The sequence below is a fragment of the Andrographis paniculata genome, unplaced genomic scaffold, assembly GCF_009805555.1.
Source record: "Andrographis paniculata isolate CXL003 unplaced genomic scaffold, ASM980555v1 Contig77END, whole genome shotgun sequence".
NCBI classification, from domain to species: domain Eukaryota; kingdom Viridiplantae; phylum Streptophyta; class Magnoliopsida; order Lamiales; family Acanthaceae; genus Andrographis; species Andrographis paniculata.
This window is the reverse complement of record NW_026137614.1, coordinates 482,800-507,764: the sequence shown is the minus strand read 5'-3', so window position 1 is coordinate 507,764 and position 24,965 is coordinate 482,800. Positions and strand designations below refer to the sequence as shown.

At 33.6% G+C, this 24,965-nt stretch overlaps 1 protein-coding gene and 1 long non-coding RNA gene across 2 annotated transcripts; one reads left to right on the top strand and one right to left on the bottom strand.

Moving 5' to 3' along the window:
• Window positions 1–7,174: 7,174 nt before the first annotated feature.
• Window positions 7,175–7,714, bottom strand: LOC127239164 (SKP1-like protein 12). Its single transcript, XM_051257196.1, has one exon. The coding sequence runs from the start codon at window positions 7,712–7,714 to the stop codon at window positions 7,175–7,177; it is 540 nt and encodes a 179-aa protein (XP_051113153.1).
• An 11,740-nt stretch (window positions 7,715–19,454) lies between these two features.
• LOC127239398 (uncharacterized) lies at window positions 19,455–23,226 on the top strand. Its single transcript, XR_007836119.1, has 4 exons — window positions 19,455–19,683; window positions 20,254–20,334; window positions 20,419–20,463; window positions 23,151–23,226. It is a non-coding gene; the product is annotated as an uncharacterized LOC127239398 (long non-coding RNA).
• Window positions 23,227–24,965: the final 1,739 nt, after the last annotated feature.

The window sequence follows — 24,965 nt, the reverse complement described above, 5'->3', positions numbered from 1 at the left end:
TTTGTCAACCGATATTTTTTTATCTTTTCGTTTGTGTTCTTTACTAACCAATAATCGATTTTGTTAGAGGGTGAATCCACCAAATTGGATCCATCGGATGGACGTCAAGTTGTTGATATTATTCCTCCAGGGCCCGAACTTCTTGTTTCAGAGGGTGAATCCATCAAATTGGATCAACCATTAACGAGTAATCCCAATGTGGGTGGATTTGGTTAGGGAGATGCAGAAATAGTACTTCAAGATCGATTACGTGTCATAGGTCTTTTTTTTTCTTGGCATTTGTTATTTTGGCACAAATCTTTTTGGTTCTTAAAAAGAAACAGTTCGAAAAAGTTCAATTGGCTGAAATGAATTATTAGACTCGTGGGTTTATCGATATTAGGATCGTAAAAAGAACAAAATTCTTGTTGTCAATTATCTATAAAAATAAATTACGAAAAAATTTTATTTACTTGCTATTTTTTTACGAGCTTGGGAGAATCCGCATTCCTAGTCATATTTGAAAAGGTAGATTTTTCTTTCAAGAAGACTATTTAATTTGACTTTATGACTTTGTGTTTGTTAGGATTTCAATGTCCTAAAATGGATCAATTTTAGGACATTGGAAATCCAATTAAATTGGGATAGATATCAACATAAGTAAGCGGGTAATAGAACGAACTACAAATGTGGGGAACAAATACTTCAAAGAGATATTTTTTTGTCTTTGACAGAAGAAACGGGATTTTATAAACCCCCTTTTCTTTTGTCGAAATTAAAGAGCAATGATTTTGGGTTCCTAGTCTAGCTTTTGGTTTTCTAGATGTATCAGAACCTTTTTTCAATTTATTTCGGACAGTGACAACAAGAACGTCAAGTGGTGTACAAACAAAAAATAGAACTTATTCCATGAACTTCGAAAAAATCTCTACTTTTCTGATATACTAAATAAATGAAAAAGAAATATGGTAAGAGTATAGAAAATATTTATACGATATCGAATCTAGAGAAATATATCGAATCTGTGCAATTGAGTGATTCACTCCTTATTCAAACTTGGAAAAAACCCATACATACTCTCAAGATCAAGGAAGAGATGTTCTGAATCAATCAATGAAGTTCATTTTTCAAAAGCATCATTAGAAAAAATGGAATGGAGTTATGTGAAACAACAAAAAACGAAACCCATTTTGTCATTTAGACAAAAAAAAAAAGACTGATTTTTAAGAACCCAACGGGCCCTTTCCCCTCGAATCAGACAAAGAAAGAAGGGAATCCCATTGAGTTCCTATGCTTTCATGTCTACAACTCAATCCATCCGATTACTACAGGGATGAACTTAATCCGGAATATGAACCATAAAAGAAAATACCTATTAAACTGATCACAAGAATACCAGTTACAGTACCCATTATCCAAAGAGGAATCCTTCCAGTAGTATCGGCCATTTCGTCCACTTCCCCCCAATTTCATTAAGTGGTCATGCTAGAGACATAAACAGTCATGGATAATTATGAGATGAGATCCTTCCGAATGGGCTAAGAGAATGCCTAGAGTTTTGATTTTTTCTTTCGTTTTCCTAATTGAAGAAATAATTAGAAAATAAAACAACAAGTACAAAAATAAATAATAACCCCCATTAAAGATTGGTACGATTCAATTCAAAATTTTGTTCGTTCGGGTTGATTGTGTCATAGCTCTATAAATTCAGAATTAGGTTTATCGTTGGATGAATTGCATTGCTGATATTGACCCCCCCCAAAAAAAAAGACGGTTGGTACAGGTAATCCGTACACAACCAACCATTGTACTGTAAAAATTGGATAGGTTCGATCTATAGTCATAGTCTTAGGACCTCCTAAAATGATCTACTAAATTCATCGAGTTGTTCCAAAGAATCAAAACGTCCAATTATTAATGGAATTCCTTGTCGGCTCTCTGTGAAATATTCGTTTGGCCGAGGGCTTCCATGTACATCGTAAGCTAAACCCGTACTGACGAATAACCAACCCGCAATAAATAGGGAAGGTATCGTAATGCTATGAATGACCCAATATCGAATACTGGTAATAATATCAGCAAAAGAATGTTATCCTGTGCTTCCAGACATGCTCAGCTCCACGTATTTTTGTACAGTCAAAGGGGGATCGATTCCGTAAAAGATGTGATCAGTAAAAGGCAATCACTGAAATTGGATCTTTGTAGGATCGTCAATGTTGTACCGAGGGCATCTTTCGAATATAACGAATCAGCATAACTATCCTTCTTTCGACACAGCAACGCAATTTGAATCAGTATCGAAAAGAAGTGCTAAATTAGTGTATTTCTTCCTTTCCTTTACCTGTTCATGTAAAATGATGTTGTATTTAATAAAAAATTCATACAATGAAAGAGATCATCATCTTTCTACAATTTAAGGAGTTGGTGAATCTTCCAGTAACAAATATTCGTAAATCCTATTCGATGAAAGAAAGCGAAGAAAGAAGAAAAAAAATTGGAATCAATACTTCTAATGAGTTGGATCTCAATCCAAATCTTGATTGCCAAAGCGTATCATCAGATTTGACTACGAAGAAAGGCACTCGAAGTGTTTAATTGCAAGAATACGACTTTTTTAAAATATGAAAATAAAAAATGGAAAATAGTATTCCATAATAACTCAAAAAGAGTTTCAATTTTTAATGATGTTACACAATGCAGTTCGTATTATTGGTTTATGTTCAATGACTCGGTTGATAGGAATTACTAGATGGCTAGATCATAGAAATGATTAATCAGTTTCGTTTTATATGCCTGTCACTTTATCTTTGTTCGTGCCATCTAGAATGATAGATAAATCACAAAATTTCAATTGAAATTAGTTGTTCAATTTATATTTTTGTATATCCTCCTATGTCAAAAAAGGGAAACTCAGGTAAATGCTTTAGAAATCTATGCATAGAAATACCACATTTCAGTTAGCCCCCTTCATGTTTACTAAACTAGTTATTTCGGTTTTCTACTAATAGCTTTAACTATAAGTTTAGTTTTATTTATTGGTCTGAGCAAGATACGACTTATTTAAAATTTCTCTTTGAAAGAAAGAATTCAGAAAGTAAATCCTTCTGTGGGATTTCGTATATTCTATATCAAGTCAATTTTCAATTCTTGGTCGTTGAGATTTACGTCAATTCTGATTAATATTTAGGTATAGATATTTCCTCTCTTTTTTCTCTTTTTCATAAAATTTAAATGATTGAAGTTCTTTTATTTGGAATCGTGTTAGGTCTAATTCCTATTACTTTGGCTGGATTATTCGTAACTGCATATTTACAATACAGGCGCGGTGATCAGTTGGATCTTTGAATAATTACATCGGGTTTTGGAGACCCACGTTCTACCGAACTGAACTAAGAGCGCATTCTTATCAGAACTGTAAAGAAAAAAATATTATGTTTCGAACCCTAATCTATTTGATTTTGTATGCATATATTCTATAGTTTCATTAAACAAACGATTCCGTGCAATTGGAATCGATCTCAATTGATTCCTTGTTACCGGTTAAAGGGGACAATAATTAGGTAGGGATGACAGGATTTGAAGCCGTGACATTTTGTACCCAAAACAAACGCACTACCAAGCTGCACCACATCCCTTGAATCGTTCTATAGTGTGATTGTAGAGAATTCCTGTCTTGTTTTCTACATACCCATTTTCTCCATTGAGAAACACAACTTTTCAACCCATTTCGTCATTTTTGTCTCATTTAATTTATAATAATAAGAATGGAAAACCTTATGAATCCTTTTTCAATTGGAATTAGGGATTATGTGTAGAAATCTAAGTGGATCTTAACCATATATGCATCTGATCATATATGCATTATCTTTATGTATTTAAATGTATTTAAATAAAAAAAGAGGTCTTTCAATGCGATATCTAAAAACATATATCTCCGTGGTTCCAGTACTAAGTACGCTATGGTTCGGGGCTTTAGTAGGTCTATTGATAGAGATCAATCATTTTTTTCCAGATGCATTGGCACTCCCCTTTTTTTCATTCTAGCTATTGACATCGGAATGAATGAACAAGATTAGAGATACAATCAACTATCTGTGACTAATCTCTCCTCCATTTTTCTCTTTTTTCCCTTTTTTTTCAAAATTTTAAAATTAAGGGACGAAAGAGCAAGCATAAAAGTGAATTCAACGTCTGTGAGACTTGAGTTCAAATTCGAATTGAAATTAAATAAATAGTAATAATACACTAATACTAATAGAGACATGTGGATTGAATACGGGTGTAGAGCAAGAATACAAGATCTTTAAGGAAATATTGTTCTTTGAAATAGAGTTTCAAAATCATTTTCTTACTTATTCTTATTATTTACTATGGCTTTGCTTTGATTTATTAGAACTTTATTGATTTTTATCTTTTCAAGTTAGATTTAAAATTAGTAACTTCTAGGTTTTCTTTTTTTTCTTCATTTCAAATCAAATATAGAAGAGCTGAGTAAATAAAAAAATACAAAAGAGATTCATGGCCAAGAAGAAAGATGTGCAAGGAACGGTGATTTTGGAATGTAACGGTTGTATCCGAAACGGTGTTAAGAAGGTATCAACAGGCATTTCCAAATATATTACTCAAAAGAACCAACACAATACACCTAATCAATTATAATTGAGAAAATTCTGTACCTATTGTTACAAATATACGATTCATAGGCAAATAAAGAAATAGATCGAATCTTAGTTTTGAAATCTTAGTCTTGAAGGGTAAAAATGACATTATATAGAACAACATAGAGCTCAAAATAGAACATATTTTACTAAAAGAAATCCTATTGTGGGTGAAAATGACAATTAAGAAATAGGATTTTTAGGATAAGAAATAAACTAAAGAAACAAACCATGGATAAATCTAAGCGACCTTTTCTGAAATCCAAACGATCTTTTCGTATGCGTTTGCCCCCGATTCAATCGGGGGATCAAATTATTTATAGAAACTTGAATTAATTATTCGATTTATTAGTGAACAAGGAAATATATTATCTAGATTAACCTTGAAACAACAACGGTTAATTACTATTGCTATAAAGCAAGCTCGTATTTTATCTTTGTTACCTTTTCTCAATAATGAGAAACAATTTGAAAGAACCGAGTCGACCGCTAGAACTACTGGTCTTAGAACCAGAAAAAAAAATAGGTTTATTTTTTGTTCACTTGAATCAGAATTCCAATCCGAACTCAAACATGGATTGGTTTTTTGTTCGACACAAATTTGAGAAGCCAGATTTTATTATTGTGTCTGTCATAAGAAAAAAAAATGAAAAAAAAAGAGTTTTTTTTTTTATTGAACGTGTTCATTCATTTTCACTACTATAGCCTATTTTTTTATAGTCATTTCAACTCCACTTTCCCGGAGTTCATTCTCCGGGAAACTCCATTTAACTTATTATGGTGTATTCGTTCGAATCTACTTCTTTTCTGATTTCATTGGAAATCATATTATGACAATTTCTATTTGATATAGCTATTTGGGCTAGTATTTTACAATTAAGAAGCAATTGTCATTTGTATAAATCATGTACTAATTTACTATAACTATAGGATATTTCTCGTTCTCAAATTATTGCATTTATTCGAGTGATCCATAAACGATGAAAATTTCTTTTTTTCTTAACCTTGTCCCGATGAAACCAAAGCTCTTATTTTCTATTGAGTAATAGTTCGAGTCAGTGTTGAATGAGCCCCTCGAAAGCTTGAGGCAAATAAACGAATTTTTGTTCTACGTCTTCGGTATAGCTCTTGCCATATTGTATCATCTTATAAATACGAGTCAGAAATATATGGATATATCCATTTCATGTCAAAAGAGATTTTTTATTTGTATATTGAGTCCTTTAGCAAGTCGGATTATCCGTGTCTTTGTTTATGTCTCGGCTTGGAACAAATTAGTCTAATGCGAACCTGTCTGTGAATTAATTGAAATTTTTCACAAAGTTTATGAACAAAAGCTCTTATTTTCATATTTTTTATTCCTTATCTTAATTCGGAATTTAATTTTTGGTAGAAAAGAAGTTTCTTGAAATTTGAACATAGATTGTCCGTCGGGGCCCCATAGTGGCCCGGTCTTTTTATTTTGTTGGGGCCCCATCAACGGTCCAACCCTTAGGTGACAGCGATCCTTTTATCCTATTAACGACCCGCCCCTAGGTGGTGATGTATATACCCCCAAGTCGACTTCACTTTTGTGGGAGGCCTTGGGTCTATCTAGCAGCATGAGGTCCTCTCAGAACGTTCTACCTAAGTTAGATTAGGTGACTTGTATTATCTCATGTATGTATCATCTATGAGTGTTGGAGAAATGGAGAATAATAATATTATATTAATTACTAAGAATTGAATTCACGATTACACTATTAAAATAGTAAAATTATAAGTTCTAGAAAGTAAAGGGGATGGGTGGTTGAACACGCGACTCCTATTACGAATAGTGCTAGCCGCATTGCGAAGCGACTTGAAGCTCTTACATCTTGAGTTCTTCACATTTCAAAGTTGATGGAATGTGATAAATGAATAGTGGATGATACACATGACCAACACCAACCCCTATTTACAAGCAACATTCACATGTTATTTTGATTTCAGCTCTCCAATCTAGCAGATGCAAAAATGAAGAGTCGATCTTCCTTCTATACGGCATTATTGTAATTGACCTTTTCTAAGGAGTAGATAATGATCAGAATAAATTAAAATTCAAGTATCATTTTTGCTAAACTTGATTGTACATTCATTAAGAATATAATTTGACTGAAAATCTCAGAGTTCTATTTAAAAACTCACCGGACAAAGGTGTATAAATGTAATACTTGAATCAAATAGATTGATCCCCAACATTGACATCACTTATTTAATAATTGACACAATCAAGTAACAACATTTCTCCCGTTTCATACAAAATTTCCATACCAACCTCAACCCTTTTCACAAAGTTAGAACACAAAAACATGAAGGTACTTGTGAAATCTTGAATATTGGATGTATGTATCTTACATCAAATCTAGCACAATATATGTATGCATTCATTTAAACCCAACAATTGAAGATTATCCAAAACTCTTGAAAACGCTAATATGGAAAAGAAATTGAAATTACCAATCAAAAAGATTATATTCTCTGTCAAACAATCAACAATAAAATCTTCTTCTTCATTATCATATAGCATCATCGCCATCATCCAGATCGACTCCTTCATAAGCCCATTTGTTCTCTTTTTTCAAGTCCTCTTCCTTTTCAGGTGTGAAATCATTCTTCATCTCAAAAACTTTTCTGACCCATTCCACGCTTTTACTTTTAATCATATATGCCATCTTTTTGCAAGCCTCGTCAAAAATTACTTGGACTCCTAGATAATTTGCAGCCAAGCCAAAGTTGAGGACATCGAGGATTTTCCAATTGGCGAAGAAATCATTGTAGAATTTCTTCCTTTCCTTGACCCCGAGGTAGTTGAAGGATTTTTCTGTATGATTGTTCATCAACTCAATTAGCTTCTCGAGAGTGGATCCATCAACTTCAAAGACAGGAATCACATCAGTATTGCTCTCTTCTTCTAGATCGAGTAAGTTCATGATGGTTGACGATTGTTGGGCGACAATTCTAGAAATCTTGAATTCTTTTCCGTCGGAACTTCTTAAGGTGAGAGGTGGATTTTTACTATGGCCCTCTTTATTGGTGTTTGAAGAAGATGCCGCCATTGGAAGAAACTTGAGTATCGAGAAAATTAAGATGACGAAAACCATTATATAATGGGTGAAAGTGTGACTTTTAGGGTTTGTTCACTTAATATTTTATTATTATTATTTAATTCTCATAATTTTTCTATAAAATTATTATTATTTTCTTAAATAATATTTTTTTCAAACTACTGTTTAAATAAATAATTCACTACCCAAATACTCGACTACAAAATACTATATATATATATATGTAGACACTAAAAATATATGTCTAAATTCAATTAAATATCATGTATTTTGGAAGAAAATAAAATTCTAATAAAATAAATATATGATATTTAATTATGCACATATGTTAATTTTTGTACAATAAATATCAACCATTAATGCAAAAATCTGCTTAAAATGGAATATATCAACCATTAATGCAAATATTACATGTATAAATAGAGTCATAATAAATTTGAAAGCAAAATAAATAAATTTTTTCAATAAAGGAAGTGTTATAATTAATATCTTCCGAGAAAGAAAATGATATAAAGATCTTGGCGAGAAAGGAATGCGCACAATCAAATCCTTAAAGAATGGAAATAAACATCTGTTGAAAAATGAATATTATAAAATCTTTTTATTGACCAATCAGGACGCGCCATGCGGCACCATTAAAAAAGGAAACCGAGGTCACCCCTACCCTATAAATAGGAGCCATGGCTAGTTCATTTGACATACCGAAGTTACATCAAGGATTCAAGCAAAGGGGTCAGTCCCTAGACTCTCTATGTATTGTTCTCCATATTCTTCATGTCCTTCGAAGTGTTCTTCGTCGAAAGTCACTAATTTGGACAAATGATCCAATATTGGTAGAAGAATCAATGGAGTTAATGTTCTTCGTCGTATGTCCAAGCCGGAGGAAGGATCGAAGCTCCCAAAGCCGTTGAAGGATCCATCAAAGCCAAGGAAGTGCCTCACAAGTTCATCCCAAAACTTCAAGGTGTTCGTCGCGTTCTTCGTCAAAAGTATCAACCAAGCTCTTTTCGATCCAAAAGTCAAAGGGACATGCCGCCAAAAGTGTTACATAGCACCAAATCCACCTCCTCAAAGATCAAAGCTGCAGATCGTCCAAAGAAGACATCAAATCCAACGCCGAGGATCAAATCGCCTATATAGAGACCAAAGCCCTACAAAAGCCGGCAAAGTCAAATCAAATATCAAAGCCTCAAATCGTCCAAAGAAGACATCAAGTCCAAAGCCAACGATCATATTGACCCCCACAGAGACCAAAGCACTCCAAAATGCGGCAAAGCCAAAGCAAAAATCAAAGCCTCGGATTGTCTAAAGAAGACATAAAATTCAAAGCCGATGATCAAATCGCCATGTGAAGACCAAAGCTCTCCAAAAGGCGGCAAAGTCAAATAAAATATCAAAGGCTCGGATCGTACAAAGAAGACATCAAATTCAAAGCTGATGATCAAATCGTTCACACGGAGACCAAAGTCTTCCAAAGGCGGCAAAGTCAAACCAAAGATCAAAGTCGCAGATCGTCCGAAGAAGACATCAAATCCAATTTCGATGATCAAATCGCTCATACGGTGACCAAAGCCCTTCGAAAGCCAGAAAAGTCAAACCAAATATCAAAGCCTCAGATCATCCAAAGAAGACATCAAGTCCAAAGCCGATGATCAAATCACCCCCTACGGAGATCAAAGCTCTCCAAAATGTGACAAAGCCAAAGCAAAGATCAAAGTCTCGGATCGTCTAAAGAAGACATCAAATCCAAAGCCGATAATCAAATCGCCCACATGGAGACCAAAGTCTTCCAAAAGCGGCAAAGCCAAACCACATATCAAAGCCGCGGATCGTCTATAGAAGACATCAAATCCAAAGCTGATGATCAAATCGCCCGCACAGAGACCAAAGTCCTCCAAAAGCAGAAAAGACAAAACAAAGATCAAAGCCTCAGATAGTCCAAAGAAGACATCAAATCCAAAGCCGATGATCAAATCGCCAACACGGAGACCAAAGTCCTCCAAAAACAGCAAAGCCAAAGCAAAGATTAAAGTCTCAGATCGTCTAAAGAAGATATCAAATCCAAAGTTGATGATCAAATTGACCACACGGAGACCAAACCTCTCCAAAGTCTGGCAAAGTCAAACCGAAGACCAAATCTCTTCGGATCAAAGAAGCCATTGAAAACCAAGTTGGAAAACAAATTAATCTAGAAAGAGAATCAAATGACCCATTTAAAGAATATGACCCACTTTGAATTCAAATTAAATATAACTTGTGTAAATTTTGTATTTATTAAAAATCACACAATTTCTTGTCCACAATATATATAGAAGGTACGTAGAGGATCCTCGGTCCCTTCATGCTCAATCTCCCAGCCCCTTCAATGGAAGGTTGACATGTGGCATTTTTTTAATTTAATAAATTAAATTTGAAACTGACGAAATTTGCAAAAAAAGGTCCTACCAATTATATTCTTGTTCTATGCTTAATTATCTCTCCATCATTGCCTACTTTGTTAAGAAGGGATTTGGATTTTCAATTTAAAATTCAATTAGTATTAATTTGAACACCGAAACCTTTCTTAACATACCCTACTGATTTTGTCGCCGTTCCCCTCCAGCAAACAACCACGACATAACCGACATTGGTTCAATAAGCAATAGACAAAGTACAAATATAGAATAAAAATAATTAATTAAATACAGAACAAACATAACACTGAAATATCCCTTTGCACATATTCAATAATTTATTTATGTGATATCAAAATTTAAAAATAATTATGCAGAAAATTCAGAGATTATTCATCACCAATGGCAGTCGACACCCAAACCCAAATCCATATAAAATTAAAGAGTGTTTTTTAAAATTTGTAGAATTATAAATCAAGTAAAAAAGATGTATTCTTAATTAATTGTTTCATCAAGTTTAGTTGCAATCATTTTCTTGGACCATAGATTGTGATGTATTCAATCCAATTTGTTTATTTGATTATTTAAAGTTGCCCCAACCTATATCCTAGTTTTGGTTTTCCCCCAATATACATAAGATAAGCCAATCTATCTATAGTCATTTTGTGTGCTGAGTAAAACCGTGAAGTGTAGGGGACATTGAGAGAAATAGTCTAGATGACACGATTTTGGGCTGTATGTTGATAGTTAGGGGAGAAACCAATCATTCGACCTCTAGCACAATCCGTATATTCCAAAGAGGTTCAGAATTATTTTTTTATGTGTGGTGAAGCCCAAGTTGAAGCCAGAGAGGTCTTGTGCATTCAACACTACTTCCGTTGATCGAGTTAAAGTTTTGGCAGTACATATTAGAGCTGGCAAAAATAACACGAATTGAAAATTTGATTCAAATTCGGCACGAAAAAATTGTGTTTGACTTAAAAAATAAGTCCAAAAAATTTAAGGCGATTCCTAGTCTGGCATGAGTATGAACCAGGCCATGCCAGGGTCCATCAAAGACGGGCCGTGCCTAGCCCAACCTGATTTTCAAGCTAGATATAATTTTTAAAAATAATTTTATAAATATATTAACAAATAACATAGGTTAATATATATACATATATATTCCAATGGTTTAGTTTGTGTGTTGTAGGTATGAGTTCATTAGTTTAAATCTTTACCGCTTCAACCGTTCCCAACGTTGTTGTTTGTTTTTTGTTTTTTCACTTTGTATTTTTTATTTCTAATTTCTGCAAGAGGAATCTCACTATTATTATTTCGTATAGTTTAAATTCTTCACTCCTTTTTAGCCTTTCTTCCTGAGCTCTTCCTTGATCAGTAGTTGTGATTATCACGTCATGATCATACACCAGCTGAGGATCTACGCTGAGACATTACGGCCGCTTTTTCCAGGAAATAAATTAAAAAAATAAAAAGAAAAAAAGAAGAGATACAGAGGGAAGAGCAGTTCATTGGTAAAGGTAGCCGAAACAATTCGATCCTAATAGCGTACATACAGATGCCTCTTGTATGTAAACAAAAATATAGAAATCAAAATTTAGAATAAAAAACAAATTTCTCGACATATATTTAAATAATTAAAAATATAATTTTTAAAAATCAAAATTTAGAATAAAAAACAAATTTCTCGACATATATTTAAATAATTAAAAATATAATTTTTAAATAAAATTTTATAACTTGTACCAGAAACAAAAATTGAAAATAAAAAATCAAACTAAGCAAAAACTTTCACAATCGATTCTAACTAATATTAATCAACAATCATCATATCTTCATCGTCATTGGGATCAACAACCTCGTAAGCCCAATCATGCTTATTCCTTATAACTTGTTCCTCGTCGGGCTTAAAGTCATTCTCTACTCCAAAAACTTTCCTCACCCACGTCAAACTTTTATTTTTCATTGCATCGGCTGATCTCTGACAAGCCTCGTCTAGAACAATCTGAAGTCCCATATAATTGATGACATGTAATTAAAATTGTGCATTGGAGTTAATTAAGAGGAATTCTAAAGTCACTTTGAAAAGTTCAAGAGACACTTTAACCGATGAATCAATTAACTCTTATCTTGAATGTATATTGATTATCTATTTAAATTGATGATTGATTATCTATTTAAATGGATATACGTATGAATAATCAGTGTCGTGGTAATAACAAAATTTTCTTATTCCATTTTACACATTTACACTTCTGCTGCTACTTTATTTATCTAACAAAATTGGTATCAGAGCTACAACAACAATGGCTTCTACCGATTCCTTTCAACCGCAGGTGCCCAAGTTAACCAAGAACAACTACCGTATGTGGATTATCCAGATGACTACACAGCAGCATCAACATTGGCGGAGATTACTGCAAAGAAACTGAAGGAGGTGAAGAAAAAGGAAAACAGGGCCTTGTCACAATATATCAAGGAGTTGACGAATCCACCTCCGAGTTAATAGCTACAGTAAAAACATCGAATGAAGCATGAGAGCTATTGAGGAAAGCCCACGATGGAGTTGACAAAGTAAAGAGGATCCGACTTCAAGCCTTGAGAGCACAATTTGAATCAATGCGCCAAAATAACTCAGAGTCTATCTCTGATTATTTTTCTCGAGTCGTATCTATCGTCCAAGAAATGAGACAAAACGGTGAGAAGTTAAGCGATGTTCGAGTGATTGAAAAGATCTTGAGATCCTTGGATTCGAATTACAATTATATAGCCGTTGCCATTGAAGAATCCAAAAATCTTGATACATTGAAGCTGAAGGAGTTGATGGGTTAATTACAAGCTTACGAGCAACGACTCATAAGCCAAGGAGGGGATCGATCTTTGGAGAAAGCTCTTGAAGCTACCCTCACATTCAAAAGAAATAATTTTAGAAGACGATCACAACGTGGCGGATTTCAGCCACGTAGAGAACAAGGAGGCCGAGACCCTACTACAATGACTAGATTCAAGGCACCAAATTTGATGGTGAAAACAGGACGTACGAGGTCGTAGTTTTAATCAAGGCCAAGGAAGATATCGAGGTTGTGGACGTGGAAGAAGTTTCGGACAGAGGTATGACAAATCTGAAATTCAGTGTCATATTTGCAAGAAATTTGGCCATTATGCCAATGAATGTTGGTATAACACTAGCAACATATAGGAAAAGGCAAATCTTGTCGACAAAGAAGAAAAGAAGGATGAAATAGTGTTGTTAATGGCGAGCAATGAATGAGATGAAAAAAATAATTTTATGTGGTTCTTGGATACTGGTGCCTCAAATCACATGTGTGGAAGAAAGGAGTTTTTCGCCAAACTTGATGAAAGAAGACTCGGAAACATTACGTTTGGGGATCTCTCACAAAAGCCAATCGAGGGAAAAGGAGACATAGCTTTTCAGCTTCACGATAGGAGACAACTAAGCATTTCCGATTTTTATTATGTTCCGGATATAAAGAGCAACCTTTTGAGCGTTGGGCAATTGCTGGAGAAAGAATATGTTGTGAAAATGGACGATTTGGCTTTAAGCATTCATGATAAGAATAATTGTCTCATTACCAATGTAAAGATGACGAAGAACAGGATGTACCCATTAAAGTGGAGCATCAATGAAGTAAGCTCTCTCAAAGCAACCAGCATTGACAACACAACACTTTGGCATCTTCGCTACGGGCACTTGAATTTTGAGGCGTTAAAGATTCTTGAGAAAAATAATATGGTGATTCGGTTACCAGAGATGAATCATCCTAGCAAGGTATGTGAAGTGTGTGTCATGGGAAGAAACAAAGGAAGTCATCTCCGAAGTACAAATCAAAGAGGGCTCACCAGACTTGAACTAGTGCACTCTGACGTGTGCGGACCAATTTCTCCTCATTCATTGGTGGTAACAAGTACTTCTTAACCTTCACAGATGATTATAGTGGGAAAACATGGGTTTATATAATGAAGGAGAAAAAAAATTATTTTGAAATTCAAGGAATTTAAAGGACTTGTTGAAAAACAAAGTGGATGTCAAATAAAATGCTTGCGAACCGATCGAGAGGCGAATACACATCGCGGGAGTTTGATATATTTTGTAAAGAGAATGGGATCTCACACCAACTTTCTATGCCACAAACACCACAACAAAATGGTGTTTTAGAGAGAAATAATCGAACGATTCTTAACGTGGTTCGATGTATGCTTAAAGAAAAAAATGTTCTGAAAAAATTTTGGGGTGATGCTGTGGCCTGTTCTTTTTATCTATCAAACATGTTCCCGACTAAAAAAATTGGTGATATCACTCCCGAAGAAGCTTGGAGTTTGTGCAAGCAAAAAATTGATCATCTACGAATTTTCAGAGGCATTGCATATGCTAAAGTGCAAGAAGAGAAAAGAACGAAGCTTGAAGACGAAAGCCAAAAATGTATTTTCTTGGCATATGGCGAAAATTGCAGAGGGTACAAGTTGTACAATCAGATGACTCAAAAGGTGGTGATGTCAAGAGACTTGGAGTTTGATGAAGAGCATGCATGGGATTGGAACCTCCCAAACCAGTCCGTTCAAGTCCCACTCGAAGATAAGCTTGAAATCACCAAGGAGAGACTAGAAGAAGCTGAAGAAATTAAATCTTCATTTTCAGAACACATCCGAGATGGTCCAGAAAGTGATGATTCGAGCAGCAGCCCCGCAAGTGATGATTCCAGCAGCAGTCCTATCCTTCGAACCAAAAGGATCCAAGATATTTATGCTTCTAGCTGGGTAATTGAAGATGAGTTCGTTAATTTTTGTTTCTTTACAGGTCATGATCCTTTAACCTTTGAAGAGGCCTCCAAGGAAATTAAATAGAAGAAAGCTATGGAGGAAATTTGTGTCATAACAAAAAATGACATATGGGAGCTTACACCACTTCCTCACGGGCACCAAGCCATTGGAGTGAAATGGGTGTTCAAGACAAAAAGAAATGAGAAGGGAGAAGTGGAGAAACATAAAGCAAAGTTGGTCGCAAAATGGTACAAACAAGAGTTTGGGATCAACTATGAAGAAGTCTTTGCTCCGGTTGCTCGACTCGAGACTGTACGATTCCTAATTTTTGTTGCAGCCCAGAAAAAAGTGGAAAATATATCAAATTGACGTAAAGTCCGCATTCCAGAATGGAAATCTCGAAGAAGAAGTTTATGTCGAGCAACCACCAGGTTTCATTGTCAAAGGCCAAGAAGGAAAAGTTCTCAAATTGAACAAAGCTCTTTAGAGTTTGAAGCAAGCGTCGCGTTCATGCAACTAGAGAATTGATGAATATTTCTCTCGAGTTGGATTCATCAAATGTCCTTATGAGCATGCTTTATACATGAAGGTAAATGCAAGAAAATATATTTTATTGGTGTGCCTCTACGTTAATGACTTGATCGAACATAAACAATCCATGGAGAAGGAGTATCCATGGAGAAGGAGTTTGAGATGACGGACTTGGGACATATGAAGTTCTTTTTGGGAATTCAAGTACAACAAAAAGCCGACAAAATTCTTGTGTTCCAAGAAAATTATGCCAAGGAGATTCTAAAAAAGTTCTCAATGGAAGAGTGGGATTGTTGATACTCTGGTAGAGTATGGTGCCAAGTTGACCAAAATGGGAGAAGGTAGGCCGGTGAATCCCACTTACTACAAAAGTCTTGTGGGGTGTCTTCGTTAGTTAACATGCACCCGACTAGACATCCTTCATAGAGTTGGGTTGGTAAGCCGATACATGGAAAAATCAATAATATCTCACTTGAAGGCGGCCAAGCGAATTCTCAAATACATCAAACACTACCAAAATAACGTCTATTTGTAGCGGATTCTCATCCGAAACAATTTTTCATTGCAAAAGCTATTTTTTGTACCGAATTTTGTTGTGACAAATAATTTTTTTTGTTTAGTCAACTCTTCTTTCTTTTGTTGCAATATTTTTTTGTAACAATAATAATTATTAGAATATATAGTCTTATTTATATTTGTTACGTCTTTTCAACCGTTATAAAAATAATAAAAATTAATATTTTTAAAATAAAAATTATAATACAAAATTTTTATTGAAAAATATAAAAAATTAAATATTAAAAATGTTCGAATGAAAATATTTTTTGTATTAACTATAAATAAAAAGAAATCTATATAAAATATTTTTAAAATAACAACTAAAAAATATGGTTAATAAATAATATAATAATATTCTTTTTATTAAAACAATATGTCCAAATTTTATTAGAGTGTGAATTTATTATTATTATTTCTTTAGAAAAAAATTCAATAAAAAATTGGTAATCCTATCAAATTTTCCCAATCGAATTCCCCCAACCAGAAATCTCTCATTCCAGAAGCCACAAATTCCATCAATTCCTCGTGAATGCGTACCTCGCCTGCCGCTCCAGCCACACTGCCGCCGTGCCCGACCAGCGGTCCGTGCTCGCCGCAACAGCAGCGCCCGGTCCTTCACGGACGCACCCGACCAACAGCCAGGGCTGTCCCTGGGCTCGGGCGAAAGGGACGACCGCTTAGGCCCAATCTAAATTGAGCCCATTATTTATTTATGTTATATAAAAATTATTTATATATAGAAATTATTTGACATTAAATTTATTATAATTAAGTTAGGTTTTTGGTTCAAACCCAAGTACCTTTAAATTTTAAAAATATTAAAAGAAAATCTGAGTAGATCATTTGTATATATTTAGGGGTCTTTTATTTTTGTTTTAATTATTTTTTTTTTTGCACTAAAAAGATAATATATATTAGACAAAATTATTATTATTATTATTAGGCAAAATTATCAGTAACTCTTTTATAATTTTGAAACTCGGTGTAAATCCTCTATATAGTTTAAAAATGGCATGAACCCCCTTATACTTTAAAAAACGTTTAATTAGACTCATTTTTATATTTTTTTGGTGATGAAAAGATGACTTTTCGTTTATATATTTTGCATGGCGGGATTTCATATAACGTTTGTTAAAATAAAAAAAAACGTTAGACAATTTTTAAAATTTATGCTAGAAAAAATATATATATTTTTTATTTATATTTTATTATAGATAAAAAATATTATATATATATTTAAGGCCGTTTAACTTTTATTTCACCTGTCCCTTAACTTTTATTTCACCTACCTTTGAAAGTCAGGAACGCCCTGCGAGCAGCGCCCCGTCCTCCACGGACGCACCGACCAGCAGTTGCCGTCCAACCATAATCGCCGAATCCCGCCGTTCCTCGTTCCCCACCGGTCCTTCGACCGCCGCCCGCTTCACCGGCGTCTTCCTGTATGAGAGCTATTTAGTTTGATTATATCCTTTTTTTCAGTTTGCCAAATTTTTGGGTTTTACAATGTCATTGAGTTTTTTTTTTTTTTTTTGTCAGTTCATGGTAATGTAGATGATTGTGTTGATTCCCCTCTTTATTGATCCTTTGAATTGATGCGTGTCTGATTCCATTGTCTTATAAATATCTTTCTTTCTATATGATGTATCCCTAAATTTTGTATTTTCAGTTAGCCGGGAGATTACTGAGTAGCAATTGAATAATTTAGTGTGCTTGTATATATGTGATATTTTGTGGAACGCATAAATAGTCATATCTTGAAAGCTAGTTTAGGTGTTATTCATGATAGGATTGTCTGTATTACATGTATATTTGTAGAAATTAATTAGTAATGAAATGGTTATGTAGGTGGAAGCTTTTGAGGGAAATTTTGGTGGACAGGTCATGAGCCGAAAATTGATGATTAGCAAGCATTAAAGGGGAAAAGAAAGGGAAACGAAAAAGAACTTGGTTGTACTGAGCTGACCTCAACTTATAGATTGGAGGATTGCTACTTATGAATAAGAATTAAAATTATAAAAATTGAATACAATTTAAAAAAATTACATGTCCTTTTCTGTTGTGGTCTGCTGCACTGTTTTCTTTCTTTCTTTCTTTCTTTATTTATTTATTTATTTATTATGTGTGTGTTTTGATCATTTGGACATTCGCTTTATGTGTTGATAGTTGTCAGATGATTTTAGTAAAGTGTTCTTACTTCAAGTCTTATATATCATGCAATATTTTCTATATGGATCATACATATAACATATGTGCTACAGTCCAACAGTTGCATCCATCCACCACTAACTTATTGTTGAAGTTGTAGTTTAAGTTCACTATGTGTTTTTATGATTTGGAGCTTTCATCTCAATTCAAAATTTTCACATCGATTCCCTTGTTTTGAGTTTCTGATCTCTGCACTGCAACTTAATTCACTTGCAAACCATTTCATTAATAGGTAAAACTACCTAAGATCAATACCTAGTTGAGTTAGAAAAACAACTCATTGTGTGGCAACTACAAGATTGTCTTCATACATCTTGACATAAAATTTTTTCGGAAGCTAACTATTTCTGATATCACTGAATATGCCAACCTGATCATTAAGTGATCTCTAATATATATTATTTCATTGCATTATTTTACACCCCTACTTGATAGTGGTATAGAGACCTACCCCATATATATATATGTGTGTGTGTGTATTTGTGCCTTGAGATTAATTTAGTTAATTAATTAATTATATTTGTTGTTAATGTTGTGATTCTTCTTTCTTACAAATTCTTGTGTTGGATATATATGTATTTACAGGTAAGGGCATGGGGGTGCATGTTCAATGTGTTACTTCCCACAGATTAGTTCCTAGCGTGAGCTGATGTGCTATTCTGGAATCTCTCTGCTAATTGTTCCTCATTTAATATTTTTAGTTCAATAAGACATTTTATTTTTTCTTTTTGTTTTGATTACTTGACGTTTTTGGTTTGAAGTTAGGTGGTTAGAAGACTTGTTCTTTGGATTACAGGTGTTTAAAAATGGATTACAGGTGGTTAAAAATGTAACATGGTAGTCACGGGAGGTTAAGAAGCTAGTTCACTTGTACTTATTTCATTACACCAAAAAGTATGCCTTCAATACATTCGTGTTTGCAGTTTGATTTGCAGTTTTTCTTGTGATCCAATAGGTTCAAGCTTTATTGTAATGAATATATGTGAAATAACCCTTGTTGATTCTTTTAATGGAGAAACTGACAATGAGTGATATGCTTTCTTATATTATAGGTAGCCAAGCAGGACATTGCTTTCAATATCTTATTTTAAGTAGGATTTGGGGGATCCAAACCTTTTGGTGAGGGCATGGGCACTCCCCACCATGGCAGGGATCCGTCTGCATGCTATTGCACCCTTTAGTTGGTGTTTACAGGATGTTACAAGGAGAAATACCAATAATGCCATCAAAAGAAAGTTTCTGCACAAGACAAGCAAGAAACCATTCACGACGTTGGCTGAAAAAGTCCTTCATTATCTTCTTTGTGTCTTTCCTATCGATATTTGAAGTTATCATTCCTAGTTATGTTTTTCATTCCTTATGTCTAAGTGAACTTGGCTACCGGTTTCTTATTTGGCTAACTCTTAGATAAAGGCAAAAGGGAAAGACCCTTACAATTTGGAAATTTGGATATCGTCTCGCATGCAGGCACGTGTTGGTGATGATGATAGTTTGGTAAGCAAACTTAAAACACTTTGACGCTGCATGAGGCAAAAAGACAATGCATTATTGCACGTAATTCTATGATAATTGACTTGTGTTTGTGGATTGATACTGAGCGAGTTTTTACCGTTGGTTGAACTTGCATTTGTACTGGAATTTGTATGTTTGTTGTTATGCTTTGTTTTCGAATTGTATATATTTAGTTGTTTTCAAAATAGTTATCACTACCAAAAAATTGACTATTTCTAGCAATTTGATGTTTGCTACAAATTGTTCGTGGCAAATTCCTTACAACATTAACTGAAACAACAAGAAGATCATGTGTGAGCTATGGATTTCTTTCAGTGATCATCTGATCTGTCGAATAAACAACTAAGGATGAAACTGTAGCTAACCTTGTGAAAATGCTTGAAAAACTTGCTTTGAATAGTACTTCTAACTTATCTACTTGTACCCAACTTCAATTTTTTTTAACTTGATTGGAAAATGCTTGAAAAACTTGTCTGAGATTCCATCTTGCAAGTAAAAAATTTATTGCTGAATCCTTGTTGCTTGTATCTTATTGTTGAGTGAAATTTGTAGCTATGCTTGCTGCTGTGAAGTGGTACCTATTCCACATTCCAAATCATTTGGTCAATGATTTGTTCATTAATGGCCAATCAGGTATGAAAGAGCTTGAACTATGTTTAACATGAACAAAATTTCGTGTCAGAATTTGATGGAAATTGTTTGAACATTTATCTTCAGCCTGCGGATCTCTACCTCAAAGAAAGTCGAAAATGCCACCCCTTGGTACGCCACCTCTGATCCCATCTTTGACTTTTTTTATTCTGCTTGGAAAATATTTTGGCTGCTACTTCAGTCTTTTGTCTTTTACTTTGTCATCACTGCCTCTAGGACAAGTTCCTTTTGCAATTTAATTTTAGGGGGGACAAAGTACCATTTTAGTTTTTTAAATATATTATTATTTTCAAAAATTAATATTCTAAAGATCCATTATGAGGTTTATAATGTGCAAGTTAATTTATGATCATTAAGTTACCTTTTAATGCATGATGCACATAAAGTAATACTTTGATTAGGATTCATCAAAATTGTATTTTATTTTATTACATCCTATCACAGCCTTTTCATTTTATTTTTATTTTTATTTCTATGAATGTTAGGATATGTTTATCCCTAGGTTGATTGGTGGTTAAGTAGGATGGCTATGGCTATATGAAATATGACACTGAGTAAATAAATTGTAGTTAACATTGGCGGTTAGTTAATATAGATATGTGATGGGGTTTTAATGTAATGTCTAAATTAAGTAAATTAGCATTGTATTTTACTTATACTTTGTTAGCCTATAAGAATGCTCTTGATAGTTGCAATCACTTTCATGTAGATTGAGTCTCGTGTTCTTTTAATGTCCCGAGGCCTTAAAAAACATGTGGGCGGGGGGATCATGTTGTCCGCCCTTAGCCTAGGTTCGCTCGTAATTTTAATATGTAATAGCTATGAAATTTTAAGTATTTTCCCATTGTTCGTGTGTTTGATTTCTACTTGCTCTCTAGGATTGTTTTATTTTTATGTTCGTAACATTTGTTAGTTATCCATTCAGTAACTTGTGTTTAGATATTAAACGTAATTTAGTGTTTCTTGATGTATCCTATATGTAGTGCTTTTGATCATTAAGTTACCTTTTAATGCATGATGCACATAAAGTAATACTTTGATTAGGATTCATCAAAATTGTATTTTATTTTATTACATCCTATCACAGCCTTTTCATTTTATTTTTATTTTTATTTCTATGAATGTTAGGATATGTTTATCCCTAGGTTGATTGGTGGTTAAGTAGGATGGCTATGGCTATATGAAATATGATTCTGAGTAAATAAATTGTAGTTAACATTGGCGGTTAGTTAATATAGATATGTGATGGGGTTTTAATGTAATGTTTAAGTAAATTAGCATTGTATTTTACTTATACTTTGTTAGCCTATAAGAATGCTCTTGATAGTTGCAATCACTTTCATGTAGATTGAGTCTCGTGTTCTTTTAATGTCCCGAGGCCTTAAAAAACATGTGGGTGGGGGGATCATGTTGTCCGCCCTTAGCCTAGGTTCGCTCGTAATTTTAATATGTAATAGCTATGAAATTTTAAGTATTTTCCCATTGTTCGTGTGTTTGATTTCTACTTGCTCTCTAGGATTGTTTTATTTTTATGTTCGTAACATTTGTTAGTTATCCATTCAGTAACTTGTGTTTAGATATTAAACGTAATTTAGTGTTTCTTGATGTATCCTATATGTAGTGCTTTTGATCATTAAGTTACCTTTTAATGCATGATGCACATAAAGTAATACTTTGATTAGGATTCATCAAAATTGTATTTTATTTTATTACATCCTATCACAGCCTTTTCATTTTATTTTTATTTTTATTTCTATGAATGTTAGGATATGTTTATCCCTAGGTTGATTGGTGGTTAAGTAGGATGGCTATGGCTATATGAAATATGATTCTGAGTAAATAAATTGTAGTTAACATTGGCGGTTAGTTAATATAGATATGTGATGGGGTTTCAATGTAATGTTTAAGAAAATTAGCATTGTATTTTACTTATACTTTGTTAGCCTATAAGAATGCTCTTGATAGTTGCAATCACTTTCATGTAGATTGAGTCTCGTGTTCTTTTAATGTCCCGAGGCCTTAAAAAACATGTGGGTGGGGGGATCATGTTGTCCGCCCTTAGCCTAGGTTCGCTCGTAATTTTAACATGTAATAGCTATGAAATTTTAAGTATTTTCCCATTGTTCGTGTGTTTGATTTCTACTTGCTCTCTAGGATTGTTTTATTTTTATGTTCGTAATACTTGTTAGTTATCCATTCAGTAACTTCTGTTTAGATATTAAACGTAATTTAGTGTTTCTTGATGTATCCTATATGTAGTGCTTTTGATTGTTGTTGGGTGGATCTTGGGTGTCATTGATATTGACATGTTTGTGAATGCATGCATTTAAATTGTACATATTCCATAAATGTATTATTATTTTATTATTATATTCTAAAGAGCTGAAACTAAGGTGAATATTTCATTATTATTAGAAATTTTTTTTAAAAAAAAAAACTCAGGGTTGATTAATACGGATGGATAGTGCATGTTATGTTTTGGTTTTGTTGCTTTGTTGATTATATGCATATTTTTAGTAGATACTTTACACATAAATTTGATAGGAAATTTTTGGTGTAGCTTTAAGGTCTATTTGTTTTTCATATTATTGAGATGTGATCCTTGTTAAGTAGAGGAAAACTTTTCTCAATAAAGCCTCAAACAAACACACCCTTATTGTTCCTGATATTATAAAACGTATTTATTTACTCCATGATTTATCCCTAAAATTATTTTTGGTAATAATAGTTTGATCGAAACTTATCAACTGCATATTATATAAGTGATATCCTAGTCATTGTCAATGTATTTGTTATAGCTGTTATGATCCTGGAGACCGCAGTTATTTTTCCAACTAATGGAAGAGCGAATCTTCAGTGAGGTACTTGACGGAGATAACATAGAGTGACTTACAAGGATGTATGCATTTTTTATATTTTGGGAATTAAATTACTTCAATTGATGATAAATTCTTATATATCATTGAAAACTCATTGCAGCCCGCCCCTGATTGCTTCTGCAGTGATTATGCACTCGACGAGCTTGGTAGTTTGAAGTTGTCTTTAATTGCGGTTTGATACCGAAGTTATCTATAAGCTATTACGTATTGGATTTGGGGATCGTATGTTTGAGATTGTTAGTTGGTTGTTATGTTGTACGACATGGTAGTATTTTGTGGTGCTTTAAAGCACTGTTGATGCCTAATATTCTATTTTGAGCATGACTATGAAATTCGTTGGATTGATGTCGTTTTGTAGGTATGAACAAGGATTCTGGATTAGTTATGATAAAATTATGCTTTTAAATTATTTGTCACGCAATTGGATCTGTAACAAATACTACTTTAGACAATTGTATTTTATTTGTAGCTACAAAACTCTTATTTGATACAAAGAGTATTTTTTAGTTACAGATAATGACCAGTACAAATGGTGTTTTACGGTCGCATGACTTTTCTACCAAATTTTTTGTTATGGACAAATTTCGTAACAAATAGTTCTCTGACAGAATTTTAATTATGTAACGCAATTTTTGTTACGGACAGTTTCGTCACAAAATGTTTTATGACAAGATGCCACTTTTGTACCGTGTTTTTCATTCCAGACATATGTCGTAACAAATAGTTTTCTGACAAGATTTTAACTTTTGTGCCGTATTATTTGTTACGAATATATGTCGTTCTAAAAATATGATCGATTATTTTGTTACGTACAAAAAAACGTAACAAATACAATTAAAACATGCTTATTTTGAGGGTTAACCGCCACTTATTTGTTACGGATTTTGTTGCGACAAAGAATTTTTGTACCGCGACTTTTAGAAGCGGTCAAAATCTGTAATAAAGTCGGCACAAAAGACTATTTTGCACGAAAATTGAGTTTTCGTTACAAATTTTTAACCGCTACAAGAAGTCATTTTTTTGGTAGTGATAAAGGAACGATGGATAATGGGTTGTTATATCCAAGTAATGGAGATGCAAAACTTGTTGGATTTAGTGATAGCGATTAGGCTGGAAGCAACGAGGATTGTAAAAGTACAACCAGATTCATGTTCTTCTACAGTGATAGCGCGTTTACTTGGTCCACAAAGAAGCAACTTGTTGTTGACTTGTGTACTTGTGAGGCGGAATATATTGCAGCATCATCTTGTGTTTGTCATGCGGTTTGGTTGAGGAAACTACTTCAAGAATTAAAGTTGCAACTGGAGGATGCGACAAAGATTTATGTGGATAATAAGTCGGAGATTGCACTTGCAAAAAATCCAATTCATCACGAGTGTTCCAAACACATTGACACTCGCTTCCACTTTATCCGAGAAAAAATTAAAGAAGCAGAGGTCAAATTGGTACATGTGAACTCAAGAGAACAAGTCGCGGATATTTTGACAAAGGCATTAAAGGGTGACGTCTTCCAACATTTGAAAAATTTACTTGGAGTTAAAGCTCGATGACGCACAAGTTTAAGATGGGGAAATGATGGCATGTAATTAAACTTGTGCATTTGAGTTAATTAAGAGGAATTCTAAAGTCACATGGGAGAGTTCAAGAGACGGGTTAACCTATGAATCAATTAACTATTATCTTGAATGTATATTGGTTATCTATTTAAATGGATAATTGATTATCTATTTAAAT

What these genes read in the sequence shown, in the direction of transcription:
- LOC127239164 (XM_051257196.1), bottom strand. Translation starts at nt 7,714, where the DNA reads ATGGCGGCATCTTCTTCAAACACCAATAAAGAGGGCCATAGTAAAAAT.